The following is a 25,574-nucleotide window of genomic DNA, read 5'->3' as shown; positions in this document are numbered from 1 at the left end:
ATTGAAGTCAAACTATTAACCGATGAAGTATTTTGGACATGCAAAACCAGATAGATGTCTGGGAAATATATTTTGCTCTTTTCAGTGAGTGTACCTGTGAGGCTGATTTATGCTTTTGGCACAAAAGAAACTAAGCAATATGGGGATTGTGCAAGAAGGTGTAACTGAGATAGAAGGTCAGCCTTAATTGAACATCATAGTCGTTCAAATGTTCAGTCTAAAAAAATGCTCTTGCTCTTATTTCTTATGTTCTTATGTAATGCTAACTTGTTGAAAACTGTCAGTTTACAGGAATTTTATTTATCACTAAGGCACAGAAAGCAGACACTATATAGGCTGTCATAACTGTGGTGAAATTCATTTGTGTTCTTCAATTTTATATGAAAATAGGTAGCCACTCAACTTAGTGCTTGACTTTTTGAATTATTTTTGCATCAACCAATGGAATTTAACTAATTATTTCATGATTTTTAAAATAAGATTTACAACTTGTTATTTTATGTAAGTTTAAAAGTTCTGTACTTATTCTTGTTTATCTCAAAACCCTTAAATATATGTCATGCTCCTAAGTTAGAAATCTACAACTATCTTTAAATTTGGCTCCTAATCTTAGAGCTGAACGCACACCAATCTGCTATTACCCATTGGTTTCTTTGCCTTTGCTTTCATCAATACTTATACTTTCATGTGCCCCTGAAAAACTCAATGATGTATCTTATTGTGCTTTTCATATTTGGGCAGATCTTAATAACATTCTTTGATCTTCATGTAGGTTTTGTGCTAGGTTTTGTTTGTCCAACATAATTGTCTTCACTGACATATATTTTTGTCCTCTTCTTCAAATCCTTCATGACTTGTGTCCTCCAGCATTTTATACATAACCATCTCCTTCAAACCACCATTGCAGGGAGAACCTTGTGCCATTTTGAAATTTCTTCTGCCTCATCACCTTTTTTAAAAAAAATTGGAAACTCAACTTCTGAATCAATCAGTTAGTCGTTTGTAATTTTGTAATCAGAATCATTTAATTTGGAACTGAGCACAGCCTTAGTGTTCATTGACCAATACAATTCAACAGAGTATTGCTGAATACAAAAGAATAAGAAAGTCAGTGAATTTCTTACTTTTCCTTTCTATCCCAAGTATGCAAGACCCAAATCCTTTAGACCCCTGTTATTCTCTTATCTTGATAACTCAGCATAAGCCAAGAATTAAAACTAACACCATCCTTTTTATTGGTTCATTACCACATTGATTAGTGTATTTGTTCACTAGTACAGAAAAGCTGCAAGTTCCTTTCAGTTGCTCATGGTCCAAGAATGGATTGCTTATTTTTAAACTGATGGGGATACCCCTTATGCTAAATCAAACGCGTAAGCAACAATTAAGTAAAGACCTGTAGTATTTCCCTTTGATTCTGAATTATTAATGTAATTCCAAATTTAAAAATCTGCAGAGGAAAATTGTTCTTGATTTTGTATTTTTAATTCTAAAACAAGTTTCCAGTCCATTAAAAAGATTTTTATTTCGAGGCTCAGGAAAACTTGCAGTCTTATTGTATTGAAAGGTCTATTTAGTGGCAACTGCCCTCAAAACCTTCATTGTTGCCTTGTCAGTAAAGTAATTGAGTACAAACAGCTTCTCTTCCAATCTTCAACAACTGTCAAACTGGGTAAAGAGACCTGAAAAAATATACATTCATGTTAAAGTTGATGGATGTTGACCTTTTGTAGCTAAAGCAAATACTGTTCTAGTGTTCACTTCTCCTTCATGACACGTTTTCAACAAGAAGTATGTCACTGTCATCCACAATCATTGCAAGTTCTTCATCTTTCAACTGAACTGAACTCTGAATTCAATACAAATGACTTCCACATAAGGTGACACTCTATTTTGGATGTCAAGAGTAAAGGAAATGAATTCCCATGTACATACACATTCCTACTAATTCTATTTAAAATGGTTAAGTCCTTACATTTATTTAAAACTGTTAATCTTTCACAGCTGGTTGCTGTGCAGTTCCATTCATTAAGATCTTCAATATATCTGTTTGAGAAATGTGGTTCTGTGTATCAGTCTGACAGGAATGTATCTTCTAATTGTGTATCCAAGTACTGCCAGGAGCATTGAGCAAATTACTCCATATTTTGTCTGGAATTGTTTTCCCATAAGTTAGAAAGTCATTGTTTGAGCTAGACATTTCTTTGAATGCAGCGTAAGAGCACATCATGTTCACATAGTGCAATGTTGTGAACCATGACAGAAGACCGTCATTACATGAAATATCTGTCACTAATATGTTGCTTTTAAGAATACTTAATCATATCCAACACATTTTTGAGGCAATGTTGTTTAACCAACCAGTGTAATGATCTGGATTTCAGAACCACATCTGTTGCCATTTGCAGGAGTGCACTGTCATTCCTAGAGAAAAGCCAGTTTGAAAGTTCTTCATTTGGCAAACAGAAAGATCAGTTCTCATGATTCAGAGATTGAATTATTGAGCTACCCATGTATTCCCAAGTTAATGTGACAGTAGGGATAAGTTACATACAGTATGAAAGAACAAAGACTGAACCTGAAGAAAATATGGGTGAAGTAACTAACCAAGTAGTTGAGAAGATGAGTTTCAAAATTTCTTTTGAGGGTGTTGAGACAAAGGAAATTTCAAAATGGCTTAAGGTTCTGTCACTAATGATGGTATTAAGGAAGTCATTTTGTATGAAATGCCAGTGATGGAGGATTGAAGTCATGAGGGATTTGGAGAGGACAAAACTGTATTTCATTGAAGACTGCTTTTGAGGATAAACCGAATGTAGTGCAAAGGAGGATATGAAACTGAGAGGAACAATGTTGTACAAAGACAGCAGCTCATGATTTTGATTTATTATATCGGTCTCAACTCAAATGATGTTTCTGTTTAACCATGATATCACCTATTGCTAAATTATTTTTTAAAAAGTTATTGTTTGGAAAGCAGTTGATGTTTTGTAGTTATTTGTAATTGGTAATAGGAATGTTTTTGTAATTTGACAATATGATTTTGTTTTTGATGCTTTTCACCACACAAGGTTGGTGTTGACTTGATCAGCTGAATGGCCTACTTCCACACTTTGAGGATTCTATGATCAATAGAAGTTATGGGAAGGTAGTTTGTGAAATGTGAAAAGGTGATTCAGCTTAAGTTAAAGCAATTCATTTATTGAATGGACACATTGAACATGTTTCTCTTGTTTGACAGTCTCCAATTCCCAAGCCTGTCCACCACCATATTGTTCTACACTTATTGGTATTATATGAATAGGCAATCAGCTGGCAAATACTGTGGTAGAAGTGAACTCAATAGGATAGTCATTATTTGACAATTTTAAGGCATTATGCATGTAATTTCTTATAACTATCCACTTACTCAATTGATGGCATGGCCTCATGTGCTGCATTCCAAAATAGTTCACTATTACTGACATTTTCACTCACGATAATTTGGTTCAAGGAAATAATCTTGATTCGCTCGTACTACCTTTGCCTTAATTCTTTGTGTCAATACTGTGTATTCTTTCCAGTTGCATAGTATTCCTTTGAAAAGCCGATGATCAAACTCAGAATTTTATTCTCGTATGACTTCAGACTTCAACTCCTTGCTTCTCCCAAAGTGCCTGACCATTCTGTTTGTCTTTAGTTCGTCTCCATCTGACACTGCAGCTGTTTCAACTGCTGCCAAGTCATCGCCCTGTTTCACTGTTATCAAAATGTGACCATTTATTTTGCTATCCTAAATCTCCTTCACTTCTCATTTAGCCGTATTAAGTACAATGTTGTTCCAATTGTAGACTTTGTAAAGGTTATCAAAATTTTTATGAAAATTATGCCCTATGTTAGCATACATCTGTGTACTTGTGGTATGTAAATTTAGTTGAATTTATCTGTTGTTTCCTGTTTTAAGTTTAATCTAAGGGCGTGTACTTCAAAGCATGTGATTAATTCTGTCAGCTTGAATAATTAATTATATTTAGGTTTTTATTCACTATTTATTCCAGTCAATATCCCTAGTTCACTTCAACTTACAGGAGCTGCCTGTTGCAATAAAGCCCCTCATGAGGCAGTTGTTTTAATGGTTTTTGAAGAATATATAATTGAAATCTGGCAATATCCATCAACAGTCATGTTATAAGCAATTATATTTATGAGGCATTTGAATTATTTCATAACTTAATACTGCCATTTGTAAATCATACCGAACCTAAGCTATGTATTCCAAAGGCTCTTGGGTGATTTAATACAAAATACACAAAAGATAGTTCTGAAAGGAATGCAAGAACAATTGTAAAGATGTCAATTAGATAACTTGTTGAAGATTTCCTTTTATATTTGTTCAGCAGTAAATTATCTGCTCATGATGGATGGTCACAAAGCCCACATTGAAGCATTTTATACAGTAACATCACTTATTGATAAGTTGATGCACATTGTCACAGCAAAGTAGAATGCAGTTTTGCATATAATCAAGGTCCATTTTCGCTGACCTATTTGGAGAGGGTGTATGATTACAAAAGAGCATTTCCTTGAGGGAGGACATGCCTATCTAAAAAGTTTATTTGTTTTATCGTGTTTAATTACATCAGCAGTGACTTAGAACCAATTTAATTGCTTTATCCCTTTTACTGTATAATGGTTTGAGATGCGGGAATGTAAATGATGTGGTGGAAATAACTCCAGCTGACATGGAGCAAAACATGAAAAATGGTCATGAAAATATAAACAAGTAGAAATGTAATCATATACTGAAGGTTGTGAATTCTTCATTTGTGCATCTGATTTTCCTCCCCATTGTTTTTCTCTTTATATATTTGTAATTTTAGAAACACTCTTAGAAACATTGAAAGTTCGTTCTTTAGTGGTAATGTTATGTTTTGCACTTTTCCACAGATCTGCAGACAATGATGAAGGATCCATGACAATGGACACAGGAAGGGGGTCACCTGGTAGGGGTCAAAAGACTCAAATCTCTACAACACCTTCATTTCATCATGCTGCATTTCTGAAACATTCGAGCAGCAAATTGACTGATACAGACCAAATCATGGCTGGTACTACCAAACTCACAGTTAACCAAACAACTTTTGGCCTTGTTGATGGCCTAACTAAATTCTTTACACCTTCACCTAATGGTCGAAAGACACGAGGTGAAATAATAGACTTTTCAAAATGCTATTTGTTTAAAAAAAACTGCACTTTGAAACAGTCACGTACTTCTAACTCCAGAACATGGTCTACAAGTATTGCTCAAAAGTTAATCCCATTCTGTCAATCCTCACTTCCTAGGCACAGCCCCAACTCTCGCAAATCCAGCACCTTCACTTCTGCTAATTCTCCTCAAAGTTCTTCCAGCCAATCAAGTGTTCTTTCTCATAGCAAACTTCCTAACAGCAACTGTATAAAGGGACTTTTTGATGGGTTGTCTCATATTTATACCATTCACAGAAAGTCTCGTAAAAAGGGGAATCCCAATTATGCAACACTTCGACATATGCAGCATAAACCTGAATTGTTTCCCACATCAAAAATCTACCCTCCAATCGGACAAAAGAAAGATATTAGTAGCTTCATGTTCCCTGCCTTTTCTCATGAATGGAAGGCTTCCAGGACATGCTCATTGAAATCATTTGCTCATTTCAGACAAACTTCCTTCTTTGTAAAGCACAAAATATTAGGCAGATTAACGTATAGATTGACCCCTCAAATGGGGACCCCCTCAGCAGGGATGGGGAACATGGCACACGGAAGGATTAAACGGGATCGGGACGATGGTAAGCAAAGGTCCAAACCAACCTGCGTCCTGTTCACTGAAAGTTTTCTCTATTTATCACATAGCCCTTAGCTTCTTTTGTTCCTTCTCCAATGTAAACAAAATATTTTGTCCCTTTTTCTGAAGCTAACTAAATATCTTAACATTTTTTCATAAAAACTTGCATCACCGATGAAACATCTTGTTTAATTTGCGTCTGTTGTAGTACTAAGAGTCCCAAATGCCTGCATAGCACTAATTACAACTTTGTAGAAACGCATGACCATCCAAATGGCCACATTGTTCATCTCACTTTACTCTTCCTTTTCGAACTGTGATGCGACCATTGTGGTTGTTGCTTCCAGCGTTGATAGACAGAAATGGCAGATGTGTTAACAGTAGATATTTCTATTCTACATTTTATTAATTGTTTTCCCTCCTTCATTTCTTTGCATACACTAATATCAACCTTGCTGGACAAAGTAAATGCTGTTGTTGAATTACTTTGTGCCAGTTGCCTGCCTCCACTGCCATGTCTTGATTGGTCTTGTGACTATTAGTATTCAAATTGTTAGATGAAGAATGCTAATTTACCTCACCTGAGTAATAAAGCAGCCAAATGAGTTGTGCTCATGTTATGGAGCTTTTAATGGAGTATATAATAGTCAATCTTGCTCTTGGACATGAATATTTTTCCTGTTACTTTGGTAAACTGCAGACAATGAAGAAATTATGAAAAATATCAAAAAGGATATTGCAGATGGAGGTGTAGCTTTCCACCAGGACAATGTGACAGAGGAGGACTTGGAAATGTTCAGACAAGCTCGGGATCTTTCAGTCCAGGTGAGGTACTTCATTTGATTAGTGCAATAAATTCTAGGACTGTGACCAGTATTGCACATTGCACATGTGAATTCACATAACTGTGTGCTTTAAAATTAGTTATATAATGAAGAAATTCATCATGCAGAATTTAATAATTTCTTGCCTTTTATGCATATGAGCTGGTAATGCTTATGAAACAAAAAGTTCAAGAGTCAGCAACAAGCAGAACAAAAGTTTAATTGTTCTAAAAAAACAATTAAAACATTTATTGTGTCTGTAACTATAGTCATGCCATAGAGTCATAGAATCATACAGCATAGAGCCAGACCCTTTGGTCTAACCAGTCCATGCTAACTATGTTCCCAAACTAAACTAGTCCTATCTGCCTGCACTTTAGCTCATCCCCCTCAAAACGTTTCCTGTTCACGAACTCATCCAAAAGTCTTTTAAATATTTGAACTGTACTCTCATCCACCACTTCCACTGGAAGTTCATTCCACACGTGAACCATTCTCTGGACAAAAAAAGCTGCACCTTGTGTCCTTTTTAAGTGTTTCTCCTTCACCTTAAAAATGTGATCCCTAGTTTTGAACTTCCCCACTCTAGAAAAAAGACCTTCACCAGTCACTTTATCTCCAACGCTGTAAGGTCACCCCTCAACCTCCTGTACTCCAGTGGAAAAGATCTCAGCCTTTATTTAAACTGAAACCCTCCATTCCCAGTAATATCCTGATAAATCTTTTCTGAACATTCTCTAATTTAATAATATACTTCCTATAACAGGGCTTTATGTGTAACATCATCCGGAAGTGCAGTGAAGGGTACAATGTTTCGAACTAAGGTTTATTGGTGGCTGGAGGGCATGCCGGAATGGGGCTGAAGTGGGGGGTGGGAGGGGTGTAACCCACAGAGTGTGAAAAGCAAATGGCCCAGGACCAGGAGTGGAGGGGGCTAGAGGAAGGATTCAGGCCCCAGGAGGCCCTCTCCCCTTCTGTTGTCTCCATTCCTTTGCACTCAGCCTGGATCTCCCCATATCCCACCTCTTAGGTTCCGATGCCATCCATCCAGGTTCTCGTGCTACCTGCTCCCTTCCCAGCTCTCCCAATCTCTCCATGGTACCTTTCCCAGTCGGTCTCACCACCACTCCACCACCATTCCCCCATCCCTGAAATCTACAGACGTTTGATTTACAGTGACATACAACATGATAGTACCTGTGTCAGCAAATGCAGCACACTGTGGATTTTGGGCATCAGACGGATGGGGGAATACAAGGAAGAATTGTTTTTGTGCAGTGAGTCATACTGACCTGGTTTAAGCTGCCTGCTCATGGATGGTAGCAGTTCAGGAAATTAGACCACTTCCATCTTCTCAAGGGCAAGTGACAATGGCAAGCAATGTTGGTCCAGCCAGCAATGCCCTCCTGAATCTCCAACCCTGCGAAAAAATTTTTAAATTTGTCGAGACAAGGAAAACCTGAGGGAGAAAATCCTGCAGCTCATCCAAAACCCAGTTGTCCAGGTCCAAACTCGCAGCAATTCCTGTGACATTAATAAATAAAATGTGACATCAAGAAGTATTAGAAAACAGAGCAGGAGGGTAAGGGCTCTGTGAAAGAGGCAAGTTTTAAGGAGCGCTTTTTAAAAAAATTCATTCATTGAAAGTGGGTGTCACTGGCTGAGGCCAACATTTGTTGCCCGTCCCTAGTTGCTGGCACCTCCATCGGGAAGGCAGCTCGCTCCCATCTTCTTGAACCGCTGTAGTTCACGTGCTGCAGGTAGACTCGCAATGCTCTTCGGGAGGGAATTTCAGGATTCTGACTCAGCAACACTGAAGGAATGGCTGACATTTTTCCAAGTCAGGATGTGGAGTGGCTTGGAGAACTTCCAAGGGGTGGTGTTTCCATATATCTGCTGCCCCTTGTCCTTCTAGATGGTAGAGCGTGTGGGTTTGGAAGGTGCTGTCTAAGGTGCGTCAGTGAATGTCTGCAATACACTGCTGTGACTGAGTTTCAGCGGTGGAGGGACCAGATGTTTGTGAATGTGATACCAATCGAGCTTGGGTTGCTTTGTCCCTGAATGGTGTTGACCTCCTTGAGTATTGTCGAAGCTGCACCCATCCAGGCAACTGCTGACTTCTACCCCCATTTTAAATTTTCAGTGGGGGTCAGTTAGCTTAGTTGGCTATACAGTTGATGTGCGACACAGAGTGATGCCAACAGCATGGGTTCAGTTCCCACAAATGGTTGATGTTATTAAGAAGGACTCTTCCCCCTCAACCCTCCCCCATCTGAGGTATGATGAATAGGTTTTGGGAGACAGGAGTTACTCACTACAGAATCTCCAGCCTCTGACCTGCTCTTGAAGCCACTGTGTTTAAGTGGGCTGTTTCGGACAGTCTCTGGTCAGTGGTGACCTCCAGGATGTTGATATTAGGGGGATTTAGCAATGGCAATGCTATTGAATGTAAAGGACTTCTTAAATGTGCAGTGAATTAAAAACATGGATGCATAAGAGGCTGGAATTAAATGCATGTTGAGGAGTTGCAGAGTTGTACAGAAGTGGGATGTAAGTGTATGTATGAAAGTGTGTGAGTATGTTGTATGTGTAAGTGAGTGAATATGTGTGAGTGTGAGTAAAACTTGAGACATACAAGGGCCTGGGAGACAACATGGGTCAGCAAGCATGTAGATAGGATGATTAAACTGTGCATAAGCAGCCAGCACTGTTTCCTTACCTAGACTGGGACACATGAAGTTGGAACCCCAGGGCATGGACATGATGATCGAATGGGCATACTTCACACCGAAGGGTAGACTGGGAAAGACAGAATGGAGTCGAAAAGTGTGGCACTGGAAAAGCACAGCAGGTCAGGCATCATCTGAGGAGCAGGAGAATCGACGTTTCGGGCATAAGCCCTTCATCAGGAATGCGTGGTGGGGGGGGGAGCGGAAGGGAGCTGAGAGATAATTAGCAGGGTGGGGATGTGGGAAGGTAGCTGGCAAGGCAATGGGGGGGGTGGGGGGCGGTTGGAGTGGATAGGTGGGCAGAAAGATGAACAGGTAGGACAGTTCAAGAGGACGGTGCTGAGTTGTAGAGTTGGATCCGAGATGAGGTGGGAGGAGGGAAGATGACGAAACTGATGAAGTCAATGTTGATGCCATGCATTTGGAGGGTCCCAAGGCTGAAGATGAGGCGTTCTTCCTCCAGTCATCAGGTGGTCTGGATTTGGTGGTGGAGGAGGCCCACAACTTGTATGTCCTTGACGGAGGGGAAGGGAAAGTTGAAGTCGACTTTCCTGCTCCTCTGCTGATGGCTGACGTGCTTTTTCAACATTTTGACTCAGATCTCCAGCATCTACAGTCCTCACTTTCTAAAAGACAGAATGGACCCTCAACAGCTTCCTTGACATACTCACCACAGCTCTATATTATTAACATCGTCCCAGAAAGAGGCTGCCATCTCCCAGAATGTTTTACCCTGGCTACTGAGTATCACCTGGACCCCTTCATTTTGAAAGTTATAGTCTTATAGTGTTATAGTGTTACAAAGATTAGCACAATGAAATGTGCTAATGTGAATGTGCTTATATTTACAATATTCATTTAAACTTCTCATTTCTGATCCAGTTGGCAAATCTATGCCTACACATAAACTAAGAGCTAACCATTTTTTAATATCATTTGAGAATGAACTTAATCAGGTTAAAAGTAGTTCAATTTGAAATAGATGATATGTTCTTATGAATACAATATATATCTTTAAGTGTACTGCATATGTGAAATAATAACTTTTTTTTCAATTTACCAATATGGGGGAAAATTGCATAACTGTAAGGTTGAAACTTCATTTGAGATAAACAAAATAACTCTCTAAACAGTCAAGATTTTGTTCTGCAATACAATATATCACCCGTACTGGAGCATAAAAGATGATTTTATTCTCTTTATTCCTAATTCATGGTATTTTCTGAATCTATGGATTGCCATCCTGGTATGCCATATCAGTGAATACACAATTAAACAGGTGACGAGGACCGAACCAGACCCGAACTTGGAACAAAATGTTTTATTTAAGGAATGTTGAAATAGCATAGAATGTGGAAGATAAAAGTGAACTAAATTCTGTGACCAGTTAGACTCCATTTGAATGGTTTGAAGTATACTTGTGCGAATGTTTGTCATTTTAAGTTGTATCTGAGACATATGTAAACACTATCAGAAAACTACTAGCAAGTTTAATTGTAAAATGAAGTTATATAATAAATTTTCTTCACACAGTCATTTAGTAGTACAGAACTTGAGTATTGGTGAAAAAAGACACGTTGGGCTGAATCTTAACAGAAAACAACTAAGTATCATTTTTGGCAAGTTTCATGGGGTGTTTCTTTCTTCGACCTCCAGCTGGTTTTCTTGCACTATCTTCCCACACTCACCTCATTAACTATGCACTACATCTCTATGCACCCCACTCATCATATTCTCCTACTCACTGCAGGCAGACGTACTGGCCACTGCCAGGACCTCCTGGGATTCCTGGCACCGGCGCCATCTTTAAAGCTCAGCCATGCAACTGGTCAAGCGTTGTCCTTCCAGCTTTAATTTTTAAAAGGTAAAGTTGGGAGTAAATATAGAATAAATTATGTTTGAATTGGGGGAAGCTACATTTCCCTTCAAAATTTCACATTGGCACGAGAAAGTTTTTGAACAAAGGAAGAAATTAACGAGTCTAGATTTTACACTGGGAGGAAAATACTTCTATATTTGTTCTGTCGTTAATTCCATTTATACTAACTGCAAATATTCATTGTGTGCAGTCTTGGTCTCCAATCTGAGGAAGGATGTTCTAGCTGTTGAAGGAATGCAAAGAAGGTTTGCTGGACTGATTCCTGGAATGGTGGGATTGACATACAGAGGGGGACTGGATCGGTGAGGACTTCATTCACTGGAGTTTAGAAGAATGAGGGAGGATCTTATGGAAACCTTTTAGGTTCTAACAGAATTCGACAAGGTAGATGCAGGAAGGATGTTCCTGATGACTAGGTAATCCAGAACCAGGGATCACAGTTTAAGGGCTTTTAGGATGGTGATGAGGAGAAATTTCTTCACCCAGAGAATAGTGAGTCTGTGCAGTTCTCTGCCACAGGATTTGTTAAGACCTTTCAAGATATTAGTCCTTAGGTCTAAACTGATCAGGGGATGTGGGCAGAAAGCAGGAACAGGGTACTGAGATGAATGATCAGCCATGATCATATTGAGTGGCAGAGCAGGCTTGAAGTGCTGAATGGTCTAATTTTGCTCTTTATCAATGTTTCCACTCCTATTTATCATGCTGATGCAACATAGCTGATCATAAGCATACCATGGACTTCAGAATTGATCAGTCTTAATTGTGTCCCAATAGGACCAGACTCGATCTTAGCTTGTCATTGGAATCCCACCACCGCATCTAGCACGACTGTTAAATATGCTTCTGTAACAAACATTTTCAGGATAGATTTTTTTGGATCTGACTGATTGGTAATTATTTATTTAAAGCTGAAATCTCAAAAGGACAGTATATTGAAGTGCAGCACTTGATATTCAGAATGTAATACTCTTGACAAATTCTGAGAAGATGAGCAATCACTATTATCACAGCAAGGACCTAGGTGCTCAATGTTCATCTGTTCTTATACTTCTGACCTCAGGATAATAAGGTCTGATAAACAACTTGCTACATATTGTGTTTCGTTAATGCAAGACAAATCTTTGTGGTGTTCAAAAAAGTTCTCTATATATAGGTATTTCAATTTAATTTGCAGTTGCGTACTTTTATTCTTAAATCAGTGTCACAGATCTAAACTATACCAATATATTAGCAACAAATACTACTTATTGTTCAATAAATGTCTGTGTTGATTTGTAAAGTATTGCAACTTTACTTGAGCACCTTGTAGCTATTGGCTGAGTCTCTAGGATTGTTTAAATATCATCTAGAACTCAGGCCAACTAGTCATAACATAAGATTAGGCAGATGGCCCAATCAGAGGCCAGATGCTGTAGAGCCTCGGTAGCCCCGCAGTGAGTGCTGAATGGTGCTAAGGCAATTTGGGGACTGCAAGGACATCTCAACATGAGGCAAGCTCTCTCTCTGGACTGTGCACAGAACATTGAAAAGCTAACATTTAGACACTTAAGTTGGTGAAGAAACACCTCCTTTGGATCAGTGTTGGACATGATTGAAACCTTTCCTAAATGCCGCTTCTTCCTTATGGCATTGAGCTGCCAGTTTTGATGGTTGCTGCTAGCATCACTCCATCCAAGCATCCCACAGAGGCACCCTCCATTGAGCTGACAAGATACCCCCCCCCCCCCTTATTTCCACTGTCAGGAAAATGGCAGAGAGACCATAAAATTGCGCCAAATTCTTTCTTTAAGAATATTATTAGTCTACTTGCTTCCAGTGAGCAGGCAGCAGATCCTGGGAAAGTTCTCAGCAGCCGCTATATTGCTGGTCATTTGCTGTGTGGCTGGGAAATTGTAGTCCATATTTTGTTAGAGGTAAGGATATTTTTGTCACTTTGACTCCATTACTACTTTCTGCGTTGGATACTAGTTATCTACTGGATCAACTAGAGTGACTTACAATGGGTGCTTTACTAGTCCTCAGCCAAAACACTGATCATTTTCTTTTTAGTTCATGAAAACTAATGCAAAGTTTGGGTTTTAGCAGTCATGTGAAAAAAATATCAGATCAGAAGAGGGCTCTTCACAGCTGGCAGTTTTATTTAATACTATAAATACAACTGCCAGTTTGTTAACAAGTTGACAAGAGGCTTCAATAATTTATATGGTATATCATGCGTAGAGTGTGGAGCATGCTATATTGAGCTCACGAGCTACATGCCTTTTTGAGAACAAACTTAGATGTTATCCCAACTCAGCACTTTAAGAACACTAACAGTTGCATGAAACTCAACTGCACTCTCCACTCATTCATAGTATTGAGCTGGTGAGAACTAGCAAATTTGTTCTGTTCTTTTTTCCACCTCCTATAGCTGGAGATTTCAGAAGAATTGAACCATATCCAATTTCTGAATGGATTGAATGAGAAAAATGATCACTTCAGCTTGTCTGGTCACAGTGACTAATCACTTTGTTGTTCTGGTTAATCATTTTCAAGTCTGACTTGTTTGGTAACTGTAGAGATGTTGTTTGCAGCTGCCTTTGGAATTGTGGGATGAGAATGGGGAAATAGAAAATTAGCAAATTTGTTTCTCAGATTCTAGCTAGTTTTAGATGATGTGGCCAGATATCAGGATAACCATTTGTGAGTCATACGTAATGTAGAGAAATGCAAAAAAGTGGGTGAGTAACAATGAAGAAGAGGAAATGACCTGTTACTCTGACTGACATCCAAAAACATATCTCTTTGGTCAAACTGTTGTTTTACAAATTTCCCCAGGTTTAACAGGTATTTGTACTTGAACTTCATGCAGGAGTTCTGGGCTTAAGGAAGGAAGGAAGTGAAATTATGCTGACCATAATCCTATTAAATGCAACCATAGAAATCAAAAATATTTCTAAAATGTGTACCGTTATTAATGACCTTTGTTAGGGTAGTTTGAGCCTTTGGGACCCTGTGATGTCTAATAGAATGAGTCTTGTTGGGTCCGTTTGCTAATTAATTCATCAAATATATCTGGAGAAGGACCAGTCAATAATACACTTCAATACTGTGTTTTCTTCTTGATAGAATAGTTGTCAGAACCTTACTTCAAGCGTGAGGCATTTAATTTAGATGATACTATTTTAGCTGTCATGAGGCATTACTTTTGGGCTCTCCTTTCATTGGCAGTTGAACACAGACTCCCTTCCACTCCCAAGGTGATTCCATAAGTACCTGTACAGACTGATGAGGCTTCTGCAAGCTCAGTTGCACTTGGAGCAGAAGGTTGTTGGTGGAAAGGATATGTGGGGTGCAAGAGTGGGCAGCACGCTCCTTGCGCTGTTTTTGCCTGGCTTCCACTTTTTCTCACTGGCAAGTCTGCAAGTGCTCTACTCCTTCCCGGATGCCCTTTCTCCACTTTATACGGTTTTGGCCCAGTGATTCCCAGGTGTCTGTGGGAATGCCACACTTTGCTAGTGAGACCTTGAGGGTGTTCCTGAAGCAATTCACCTGGGGCTCGCCAGCTGTTTTGAAGCTGGGAGTAGATCAACCATTTGGGGATTCTCGTATAGGTCATGTGGAATGTGCTCACCCACTTGTAGCTCATCAAGGGTGGTCAGTGCCATAATGCTGGGGATGTTGGTCGAGGACGTTGGTGTCAATGCATCTTTCATCCCAGTAAATTCACAGGATCTTGTGCAAGTAAAATTGGTGGTACTGCTCCAGCGCCTCATGTGACTCCACATTTTAGAGCCACATAGGAGGGCGGGAACCAGCACAATCTGTAAACCATGATCTTAGTGTCGAATCTGATGTTGTTGTCCTTGAACACCCATTTTCTCAGGCAGCCGAAGGCTGTGCTGGCACAGTAGTGATGGTGCTGGATCACTTCATCGCTAGCTGGTTTGGGTGACAGGACACTGCCAAGGTCAACGTTTTCTAAGGTCTCCCCATGGACCTTGATGATTGGGCCTGGTTGATTGAGGACCTTAAGCTTATGGATGTTCAAAGTGAGACCCATGCTCTCCTATGCCTCTGTAAAGGTGCCACCAGTGGTCTGGAGTTCATCTTCTGAGATTGCACATACACAAACATCATCTGCATGATGCAGCTCAATGGCATTGACACTGGTTAGGACGACTCTGGTTTTGGCTTGACGGAGATTGAATGATTTCCCGCTGGTTCTGTAAGTCAGCTCCAATCCAGTGGGGAGCTTGTTGGCAGTGAGGTGAAGCACTGCAGTGAAGTAGATTGCGAACAGCGTTGGGGTGATGGTACACCCCTGCTTGACACCAGTCTGAACAGGGAGTGGCTCAGTGGTGGAACCACTTGTTATTACTACAACTTCCATGTTGTCATGGAGCAGGCAAAGGATGGTGACAAACTTTATGGTTCTCTTTTAATTGGTCTCTGACCACTACATTAAGAATATAATGGATTAACGAAGACACTGTTTCAATGGAGTGCATTTCTCAAAATAATCATAATTTAATGAACTCCTGTTTAACCTTACAGATTAACTTTTCCAGCTTTGCTGTATTTCTTTTTCTTTTTTTTCCCTGAAAAAACCATGAAAGGCTCGTTACTTTGTACACTACACCTGACTTGTTTACAAACTTGGTAATAGTTTTACTAGAGGGCTGATGTCACTATTATTTCAATATTGAGAAGTTGCATCCTACCCTAGTTTATACGTTATTATCTACCTTGAGCATAAGAATATCAATGATTATCAAGAATATTAATGTGCATCCTTAGAGATATGTGAACGTTCCTCCAAGATGTTTTGTAGCCTACCTGTAAGTTATTTCTGCTATTTTTAATGTCTCTCAAAGTTCTTTGTCAGCTAGGAATCATGGCAGCTTGTTCAATTGTAGATTGATTGCAGGAGCTTGATTTTTGAATTCCAGATATTAATTGAACTCATCTTCTCTCTGTAATTGATAGATTAGCTGTGACATTAATTAGGAATATGTCATGTTATTCATTGTTAGAATGCTGTTGAAATCTCCTTGAATTCACCTACTGCCCTTGACATGATCATACTTGAAATTTAAAATCTAGTGGGATGAACATTGCAGATTTTATGTGGAAGTCAGTCAGTAAATTTACCAACATCCTGTTTGTTTGTAAATATCCCCCTCATGTTTTCATATTTAGGAATTTCATATTAAGCTTATAATGTATCCATGGAAGCAATCAATCTATCTAGAGGCATGATCTGAAAATAAGGCAGTTTTAACGAAAGATTTTCTTTCAGTACCAGGTACAAATTGCTTCCAGGCAGAAAGTTGCTGTATATATTTTATTCTATTGTTTTTTCAGAAAAACAGGTGACATAGTTCTTGTTATCCTAGTCCCAAACCCCATGTCTGTATTTTCCTTGTCTTGATCACGGAAATCTATCATCTGCCCTGGTCTGATTCAACTTTTATAACTATAGGTGTTAAATTAGAAAGATTGTTTTTAATGGATTTATTCAAATAGGGTACGTATTTTGTAGTCTGGACTCAAGAAGTTTTCTTGATCTGTAAGATGATATCAAATTTGAGTACATTAATTGGGCACATTTTTATTTGCTTGATTTGCATGATTTTCTTGCAAGACCATTCACGTGTAACTCAAATAGCATTGGAACTTAGTTGCTAATAATCTCAGCATTTTATTTGCCCTTTAATTATATTTTTGTTCTTTTGTTCAAGTGCCCAAGACGTCACAATTAATGAATGAGTTATGTTAATTCTTTTATTATGTAATATAGGCAGTTCTCCGAATACTTGCGTTCTGGCAGCGTGATCCACATGTAACATTGCTGAGCAATTAAGGAACAGGAATTTCAAGAACACTTGCCTCTGTTTGCAAGAGCGGTGATCGTTTTGTGCACTTTGTTCTGCACGTATGCCGATGTCTGTGCCAAAGTCTGCGCGCTGTTCTGCACAAGTGCCGATGTCAGCTGCCGACAGAGCAGCTTTCTGAAAGATACATTGAGCAGCTTCCTGGGAAAGGTGCACTACTCCTAGATTATCCCTTTTTTAGAAAAAAATGGAGGGGTATAGTGACAAGACTGTTAGTAAGAAGCAAGAAGATAAAATTGTGGGTGGTAAATGCAAAGGAAAGGCTGTAACACTGGAAGAGAAGCTGGATATTATAAAGCGTTTTGAGCATTAGACAAGAATATGTGATATAGCTTGCTTAACAAGAATGAGAGAGTCTACCTTATGCATCATGATGACCCTCTGTCCCTGCATTAACAATGTTTCTTAAAAACACTGTTAACTTTACTTTTGTTTCATCGATAAATATGATTTATACCTTCATTCAGACTGTGCTATACTTTGTGTTAGACATTTGAACAATTGCAAGTGATATTTCTTGCTGGTCTCCCCAATCCCCATTTTCCCATAGTCCCCATTATTTATATTAAACGAGATTTTGCTGGAATATCCGAAGAAAATTCGAGTAGAGCCAGGTGCCAGCTGCAGGCCTATCTCTCAACAAAATGAACTTGTTTCTCCTTGACTGTGGTTGAAGTGACTGATCACGATGAGGCGCCATTTTCACTTCTACTTTGTATGAGGTGAAATGTATTGACCTTACCTGAATTTCTATTCACCCATCTTCACATCATAATGAATTGGAAATTCGATTAATCATTTGAGAATTCCATTCATTGCCAGTTTAAACCTCTTCAGCAGCTTTGAGTTTCACTAATTAGTAGGTAATGTTATGAAGCGAAGGTTGCCCATCCCCCCCACCTGCCCAAACTAAAACCGAAACCCCCAAAGAGGGGTGTCCTACAACCTGCAAAGAGAGTAAGTGACACTTGCTCCAAAATCAACAAGTAATAATTTATTTATCTTACTCTAGCAGTGAACAAATTAACTAACCTATTAACAAACCAAATAAATCCCTCCTAACTACTAACTTTTCTCAAATACAACAATATTCTCATGGTATGCTGTTCCAATAAATCCAGATCCCACTCATGTAATGAAAAAATTGATTTTAGTCTCTCGAAATTACAACCAGGTTACATGTCTTCTGGAATGTTCCGTGCGTTCTCCATCAATTCTTCTGTCAGAAACGCCTTTTCCTCCAGTTCTTCTATCAGGGGTGTCTTCTTCACTGATCTTCTGTCAGGAGTGCCTTTTTTGTCATACTCCTGTCAGAATTGCCTTTATTATTTAAATGGTGCTTTCTCTAAGATATAGATGACTGTGAGAACCAATTTCTCTTTCAAGAGTTGAGGGCTGTTAGATCTGGCGAATGGCAGTTAGCTCTGGGGTCTTTGTCAAATTGTCCCCTTTTTTACCCATGATGACGTATCAATATTCCTTATAATAGGATTGGTCCTGTGTTGTCACAACCATCAGATTTAAATTTGCTAGGTTTTTGGTATCTAAGTGGGAGAAAGTGAGGACTGCAGATGCTGGAGTACCAGAGTTGAAAAATGTGGTGCTGGAAAAACACAGCAGGCCAGGCAGCATCCGAGGAGCAGGAGAATCGATGTTTCGGGTACAAGCCCTTCTTCAGGAATGAGGCTGGTGTCCCAAGTGGACTGAGATAAAAGGTAGGGAGAGGGAATTTGCGGTAGGGGCGCTGAGAATACGATAGGTGGAAGGAGGTGAGGGTGATAGGCCAGAGAGGGGGTGAGGACGGAGAGATCGGGAAGAAGATTGCAGGTCAAGAGGGGCGGTGCTGAATCCGAGGGTTGGGACTGAGATAAGGTGGGGAGAGGGGAAATGAGGAAGCTGGAGAAATCTACATTCGTCCCGTGTGGTTGGAGGGTTCCTAGATGGAAGACGAGGTGCTCTTCCTCCGGGCGTCATGTGGCCAGGGTCTGGCGATGGAGGAGGCCAAGGACCTGCATGTCATTGGCGGAGTGGGAGGGGGAGTTAAAGTATTCAGCTACGGGATGGTTGGGTTGGTTGGTGCAGGTGTCCTAGAGGTGTTCCCTGCAGATGCGGCGGAGGTGGAGGAATTGGGAATATGGGATGGCGTGTTTTACAGGGGGCAGGGTGGGAGGAGGTGTAATCTAGGTAGCTGTGGGAGTCGGTCGGTTTGTAGTTTCCAGGAGGACCAATTCCACTACCAAACAACTCAAATGACCTCCTTCTTCAAAGACCGCAATTTCCCCTCCAACGTGGCCGACGACGCTCTCCATTGCATCTCCTCCACTTCCCGCACCTCCGCCCTTGAACCCCACCCCTCCAATCACCACCAGGACAGAACCCCACTGGTCCTCACCTTCCATCCCACCAACCTCCGGATACATCGTATCATCCTCTGTCATTTCTGCCACCTCCAGACAGACCCCACCACCAGGGATATATTTCCCTCTGCACCCCTATCGACATTCATGAGAGACCACTCCCTCCGCGACTCCCTCGTCAAATCCACACACCCCCCCCCCCACCATCCAAACCTCCACTTCCGGCACCTTCCCCTGCAACCGCAAGAAGTGCAAAACTTGTGCCCACACCTCCCCCTTCACCTCCCTCCAAGGCCCCAGTGGATCCTTCTATATCCATCGCAAATTCACTTGCACCTCCACACACATCATTTACTGTATCCGCTGCACCCGATGTGGTCTCCTCTACATTGGGGAGATGGGCCGCCTACTTGCGGAATGTTTCAGGGAACACCTCTGGGACACCCGCACCAACCAACCCAACCGCCCTGTGGCTAAACACTTTAGCTCCCCCTCCCACTCCGCCAATGACATGCAGGTCCTTGGCCTCCTACATGGCCAGATCCTGGCCACACGACGCCTGGAGGAAGAGTGCCTCATCTTCCATCTAGGAACCCTCCAGCCACACTGGATGAATGTAGATTTCTCCAGCTTCCTCATTTCCCCTCCTCCCACGTTATCTCAGTCCCAACCCTCGGATTCAGCACCGCCCTCTTGACCTGCAATCTTCTTCCTGACCTCTCCGTCCCCACCCTCTCTCCGGCCTCTCACCCTCACCTCCTTCCACCTATCATATTCCCAGTGCCTCTTCCCCCCTACCTTTTATCTCAGCCCGCCTGGCACACCAGCCTCATTCCTGAAGAAAGGCTTGTGCCCGAAATGTCGATTCTCCTGTTCCTTGGATGCTGTCTGGCCTGCTGTGTTTTTCTAGCACCACATTTTTCAATTTTGGTATCTCAGTGCCTGATTCATTCTGATTAGCTAAGTTCAAAAACCTGTTGTCTTGGTAAAAATTGCTGCTTGGCCTGCTAACTGTACAGCCTTTCAATTCAGATGTTTCAGTTCGGATTCTGTGTGTCCTTGCAAACTCAAGCTGCTGCTCAAAGACATCCATTTTAATCTCAAAGCACAGAAAAAAGCATAATCTTTTAATGGCTGCAAATGTGTTGCTGGTCAAAGCACAGCAGGCCAGGCAGCATCTCAGGAATAGAGAATTCGACGTTTCGAGCATAAGCCCTTCATCAGGAAGGGCTTATGCTCGAAACGTCGAATTCTCTATTCCTGAGATGCTGCCTGGCCTGCTGTGCTTTGACCAGCAACACATTTGCAGCTGTGATCTCCAGCATCTGCAGACCTCATTTTTTAATCTTTTAATGGGCCCATTTTACAATTTCACAAAAAAACAACAAATTCTAACATTTTGCCTCCCAATCTGCAATTACTTTACCCAACTTCGCAACAAGAAGAATTTAAAAAGAGAATTCTTATCCTGTTGGGATATCTCAAAATATTTTATAATCAATTAATTAATTTTGATATACCACTGTAAACACAACAGCCAGTTTGTGTATAGGAGTTAAGAAGAATGATTCAGGTGATGTTCGTTGATAAAAGAAGGCAAAGGCACTTGCAAGATCCTTTTTATTTGAATAGTGCCTCATGACTTATTTGTCCACCCATCTCAACATGCAGAACAGGCCCCGTATAGTATGTCATCTCAAACTTGCTGATCCTAATACATAGATTGTGTGCTGAGCTATTAGACTGTGTAGTAAAACTTTCACATATTATTTTAACAGTGGTTATTACTTTGCCATCGTAACTTGCTTTCAGACTCTCTGCCTTATTTCTGATGCAATATGTAGGCTCATTTAACATTTATGGTGCTAAATAATGTTCTTGCTTCCAGAATATTATGCATTCCTTTACCCATCCACATACATGTCTTGAACAAACAGCTCTTAATAGGTCTAATTGTTTTTGGAACGGAGGGAGTGGAGGGCTGCACATTCCGAGGGTGAGAGGTTGGAGTGGTGAGAGGGGTGGAGAGGTTGAGGCGGTTAATGTTGTGGCAGCAGTTGGCTATGAAGAGATCGAGGGCAGGTAAGAGACCAGCACGGGGTGTCCAAGACTGTCCCTGCCCAGTCCTGGAGAAGGCCTCATGCCCAAAACGTTGATTCTCCTGCTCCTTGGATGCTGCCTGACCTGCTGCGCTTTTCCAGCAACACATTTTCAGCTCTTAATAGGTACCAATTTGAAAATAAATATGACCTATAGAAGACAAAAGAATCAATTAAAAATCTGGTCAGAAACAGTATAATTATGAATAAATATATGCTGTGCTGTATCTTACATTTCCCATGATTGAGCTATCATTTTGGATTAGGTGATACTCTCTAAACTGACACATGTAGGTGTATGCCTCAGCTTTGGTAGCACTACTTTTAAACCATCAAATAATGCTGACTGTATAATATGCTGTTCTCTTATCCAGCAAAGACCTTTTCAAAATTGCTTGTAGGTTATTCATATAATCTTGAACAATAATGCATTCATTCAAAGTTGGCTTCAATTTCAATAGTGATGGAAATGTGTTGCTGGAAAAGCGCAGCAGGTCAGGCAGCATTCAAGGAGCAGGAGAGTCGACGTTTCGGGCATGAGCCCTTCTTCATGCCCGAAACGTCGACTCTCCTGCTCCTTGAATGCTGCCTGACCTGCTGCGCTTTTCCAGCAACACATTTTCAGCTCTGATCTCCAGCATCTGCAGTCCTCACTTTCTTCTTCAATTTCAATAGTGTTCACTGAATGTTATAAATAAAAACTTACTCTTATATAATGCTAATTGTCCTAATGGTCAGTATCCATAAAGCATTCATGTATGACTTTCATATAAAATCTTCAAACTCTGGGAAAGGACTCTACTTGCTGAGAATTACAAAGAACTTCTGAGAAAGATTTTCAAACTTGAGTCGAACATCAAGCTGCTTGAAATACACTGTCAGCTCCAAGTCAGAAATAAAAATATGATTTACCTCAGCGTTGGAAAGTTTTGCAGCATGGCTGTGCTATACATTGAATAGCTGCTCTGACTTGACAGGGAAAGAAGGTACGATTATCCTCCAGTATTCAAAGTAACTCTTCATTATTAGTCTATCTTAATCATGAGGTACCAAGTTTGCGAATGTTCACAGTTCTTCAAGAAATGAGGAATGTCATGTCTATTGTGGCTAAACTTTATTTGTTTGATGGGAATAAGTATGCAAGCAGTTGCCTGTTTGGAATGTAGGCATATAATCAGTGCAGATAGAACAAAATATGCCTTAAAACAAGTTAAAACCATCTTGCCACTTATGTATTTTTAAATAAGGAGGGGAACGCATAATACTGAAGGGGTAATATGTTTTCTGCGAGAAAGTCATTCATTTCAAATTGCCAGTTTTGGTTGGCAAAATTAGTTCTCTCCCCAAGAGGAGAAAATAGTGTTCTTTTCTTGTTGATACTTGATTGAATGAAATTAAACCTTACTAGCTGATTTTTCTTTTCCTTGTTCAATTCCAGTAAAAGGCTGACCATTCCCTGCATTGATGACTTGCTTACTGCTGAGTGAATGCATCAGATTTTGAAGCAGCAAGAAAACTCATATCTTTCAATACAAGAATTTTGATTTGTTGGTTATTGAAATCTCATTTTAAAACTTTAGGAGAAGCCCTCCTTTCTCATTGAACTTTAATCATAAAACCTTGTTTAATCCAGATGTTCTGACTCGTAGTGCAGTACTCATACGGTATCTATCTCCTACATGAAACTTATAATTTCGATGTTGTCCTGGAATCAGGAATCTGGAATCTGGGTTTACAGATGTAAAAATGCTTGGGGAGGCTGTCACTTATTGACAATGAAATCACATAGTTTTCATAAACAGCTAATTAGGATCCAATAGAACAGCCAGTAATTGCTGAAGGGATGAGCTTTTCTTTTCAATTAGTGCTCTCTGGAAATCATTAAAATCATGTTTATTCCTGCATGACCTTTTCTCTAGGTCATAAATCCTTGCTTTTTTTTTCACTTTTGTTTGTGGAACCCAGACTCAAATGAGCACTGATTTAATTTCCCCTTTGTTTTCGGCCTTAGCCCTCTCCACAGATGCCAGGTGAGACAAGGGATTAGTGAGGCTGAGCTACAGGGAATCTGTGCCTGAGGTAAGGATTAGTGTATTACCCAAATTGCTTTTTGGTTCAATACTTTACAGTGGGATTTAATTTGGAGTCCGAGTCCTCTTGGGTTGTCCATTTTTACAAACGCTCCTGTTTACTGTTTTGAGTTGGTAATCAAACCTGAAGGTTCAGAACTACTCAGTGTAGCTGTTGCCTTGGACAGACACTGGAAATTGTTGTGACAAATAGATAAAATAGGTTAACATCCTGATCCTCCACTGGATTGTTAGTTCAAACAGCTAATAATTTTATTGCTGAAATTTTATTTTAAGACTCCAGAATCAGTTTCTTAAATATTGTCTAAATTATTCTAAATTCCCCTTTGTTCCTGTGTTCCCTATGATAGTGCCATTAGCTGATTAGTTGCTAATGAAAGGAATATTCCTGTGGCTTAAGTCATGGCATCATGTATGGAACCGTCAAATAGATATACTGTTCCAGAAAATTTTATACGAAGCAATTAAAGATTAGGTGACAAAAATAGTGTGGCAAGTTAGGACGTATAAATAAATATGCAATTCACACACTTCCTATTCATATATTCATTGAGCAGGAGCTTGCAAGTTCCCTCTAAGCCACTCATCACCTTGACTTGGAAACATATCGCTGTTCCTTTAGTGTCTCTGGGTCAAAATCCTTCAACTTCCATTCTAATGACATTATGGGTCTAGCTAACAAATGAACTGCAGCAGTTCAAGAAGGCAAGTCATGTACAATTTCTCAAAGGTAACTAGGAATGGGCAATATGCTAGGTGGGCTGGCAATGCTCACATCATGAATGAATCAAAGAAAGAACACCTGAAACCTGGTGAATGTCAAAATTCAATATTTGGTGATTCTATATTGTCATTTAAGCAGAAATAATGTTAACAGCATACAATATTTGTTGTTCTACTTGCTTATTTCAATTACACTATAGGCGCATGTAATGCAGTTAACTTCCAAGCATTTTGGTTCAAAGAGCTAACATTATTAAATTTCAAAATGCTGGCTGACTCCAAGGTCACCATATTCCAATTTTGCATACTTGCGTGTGATATGAACCAGCAAGGCCAAACTTGTTCGCATTCCTAATGGCTATTGGTGAAGGTTTGCTATATTGTTTAACTGCTGCAGTCCATCTGGTGCAGGTACACTCAAGGTGCTCACAGAAAGGAATTCCAGAATTTTGCGCTAGCAACAGTGAAAGGTGCACCAATGTAATATCTCATCATGATGTGTGTGGATTGGAGGGGACTTATAGGTGATAGTATTCCTTGTGATTGTTGCCCTTGTCTTTCTAGATGAAAGAAGTGAGTTTGGAAGGTATCATTGAAGGAACCTTGGCAAGTTGCTGCAGTGTACCTTTGAATATAATATGTACTGTTGTCACTGCATTGGTGCTGAAAGGAATGAACAGTTAAGGTCCTGGATGTTTAGCTGTCCCTGCAGGTTGCTTTGTCTTGGTGATGTTGAGTTTCTTGAGCATTACTATAGCTCTACTCATCCAAACAAGTATTCCATCACATTCCTGAGTTACTTAGAACTTTCTTTCTCTGACCTGTTCTTGTAGTCACAATGTATGTATGTGTCCAATTACATTTCTGGTCAGTCGTAATTCTGAGGATGTTGAAGATAGGGGACTCAGCCAGAGAATGTCAAGGAAAAATGGTTAGTTTTTCTCCAGTTGTTGATGGCCATTGCCTGAATATTGTCCATGTTTTACTGCATAGGAGCATGAACTTCTTCAATGTCTGATAAGCTGCAAGTGGTGCTGGACACTGTGCAACCATCAAGTCATCTTTAATAATCAAGGTTCAGGAGTGGAAGCAGATGGCAGAAAAACCCTTCTGCAATTACTAGCACTGATTGCGTTTTAGCTCTTTTCTTGCCTGCCAAAATGATACGGAGATTGAATTTGTTTTCCATTT

At 40.0% G+C, this 25,574-nt stretch overlaps 1 protein-coding gene across 1 annotated transcript in view; it reads left to right on the top strand.

The window, feature by feature from the left end:
• Positions 1–25,574, top strand: part of kat6b (K(lysine) acetyltransferase 6B) — a 210,042-nt gene that overhangs the window by 103,832 nt on the left and 80,636 nt on the right. Inside the window, exons 7-8 of the mRNA XM_060854023.1 lie at positions 4,927–4,982; positions 6,504–6,628. Of these exons, the coding sequence (XP_060710006.1) occupies positions 4,927–4,982; positions 6,504–6,628 (181 nt within the window). The remainder of the gene's footprint in view (positions 1–4,926; positions 4,983–6,503; positions 6,629–25,574) is intronic.

Source organism: Hemiscyllium ocellatum, chromosome 43, assembly GCF_020745735.1.
Source record: "Hemiscyllium ocellatum isolate sHemOce1 chromosome 43, sHemOce1.pat.X.cur, whole genome shotgun sequence".
In the NCBI taxonomy this organism is placed as follows: Eukaryota; Metazoa; Chordata; class Chondrichthyes; order Orectolobiformes; family Hemiscylliidae; genus Hemiscyllium; species Hemiscyllium ocellatum.
This window is presented reverse-complemented; position numbering and strand designations above follow the sequence as displayed.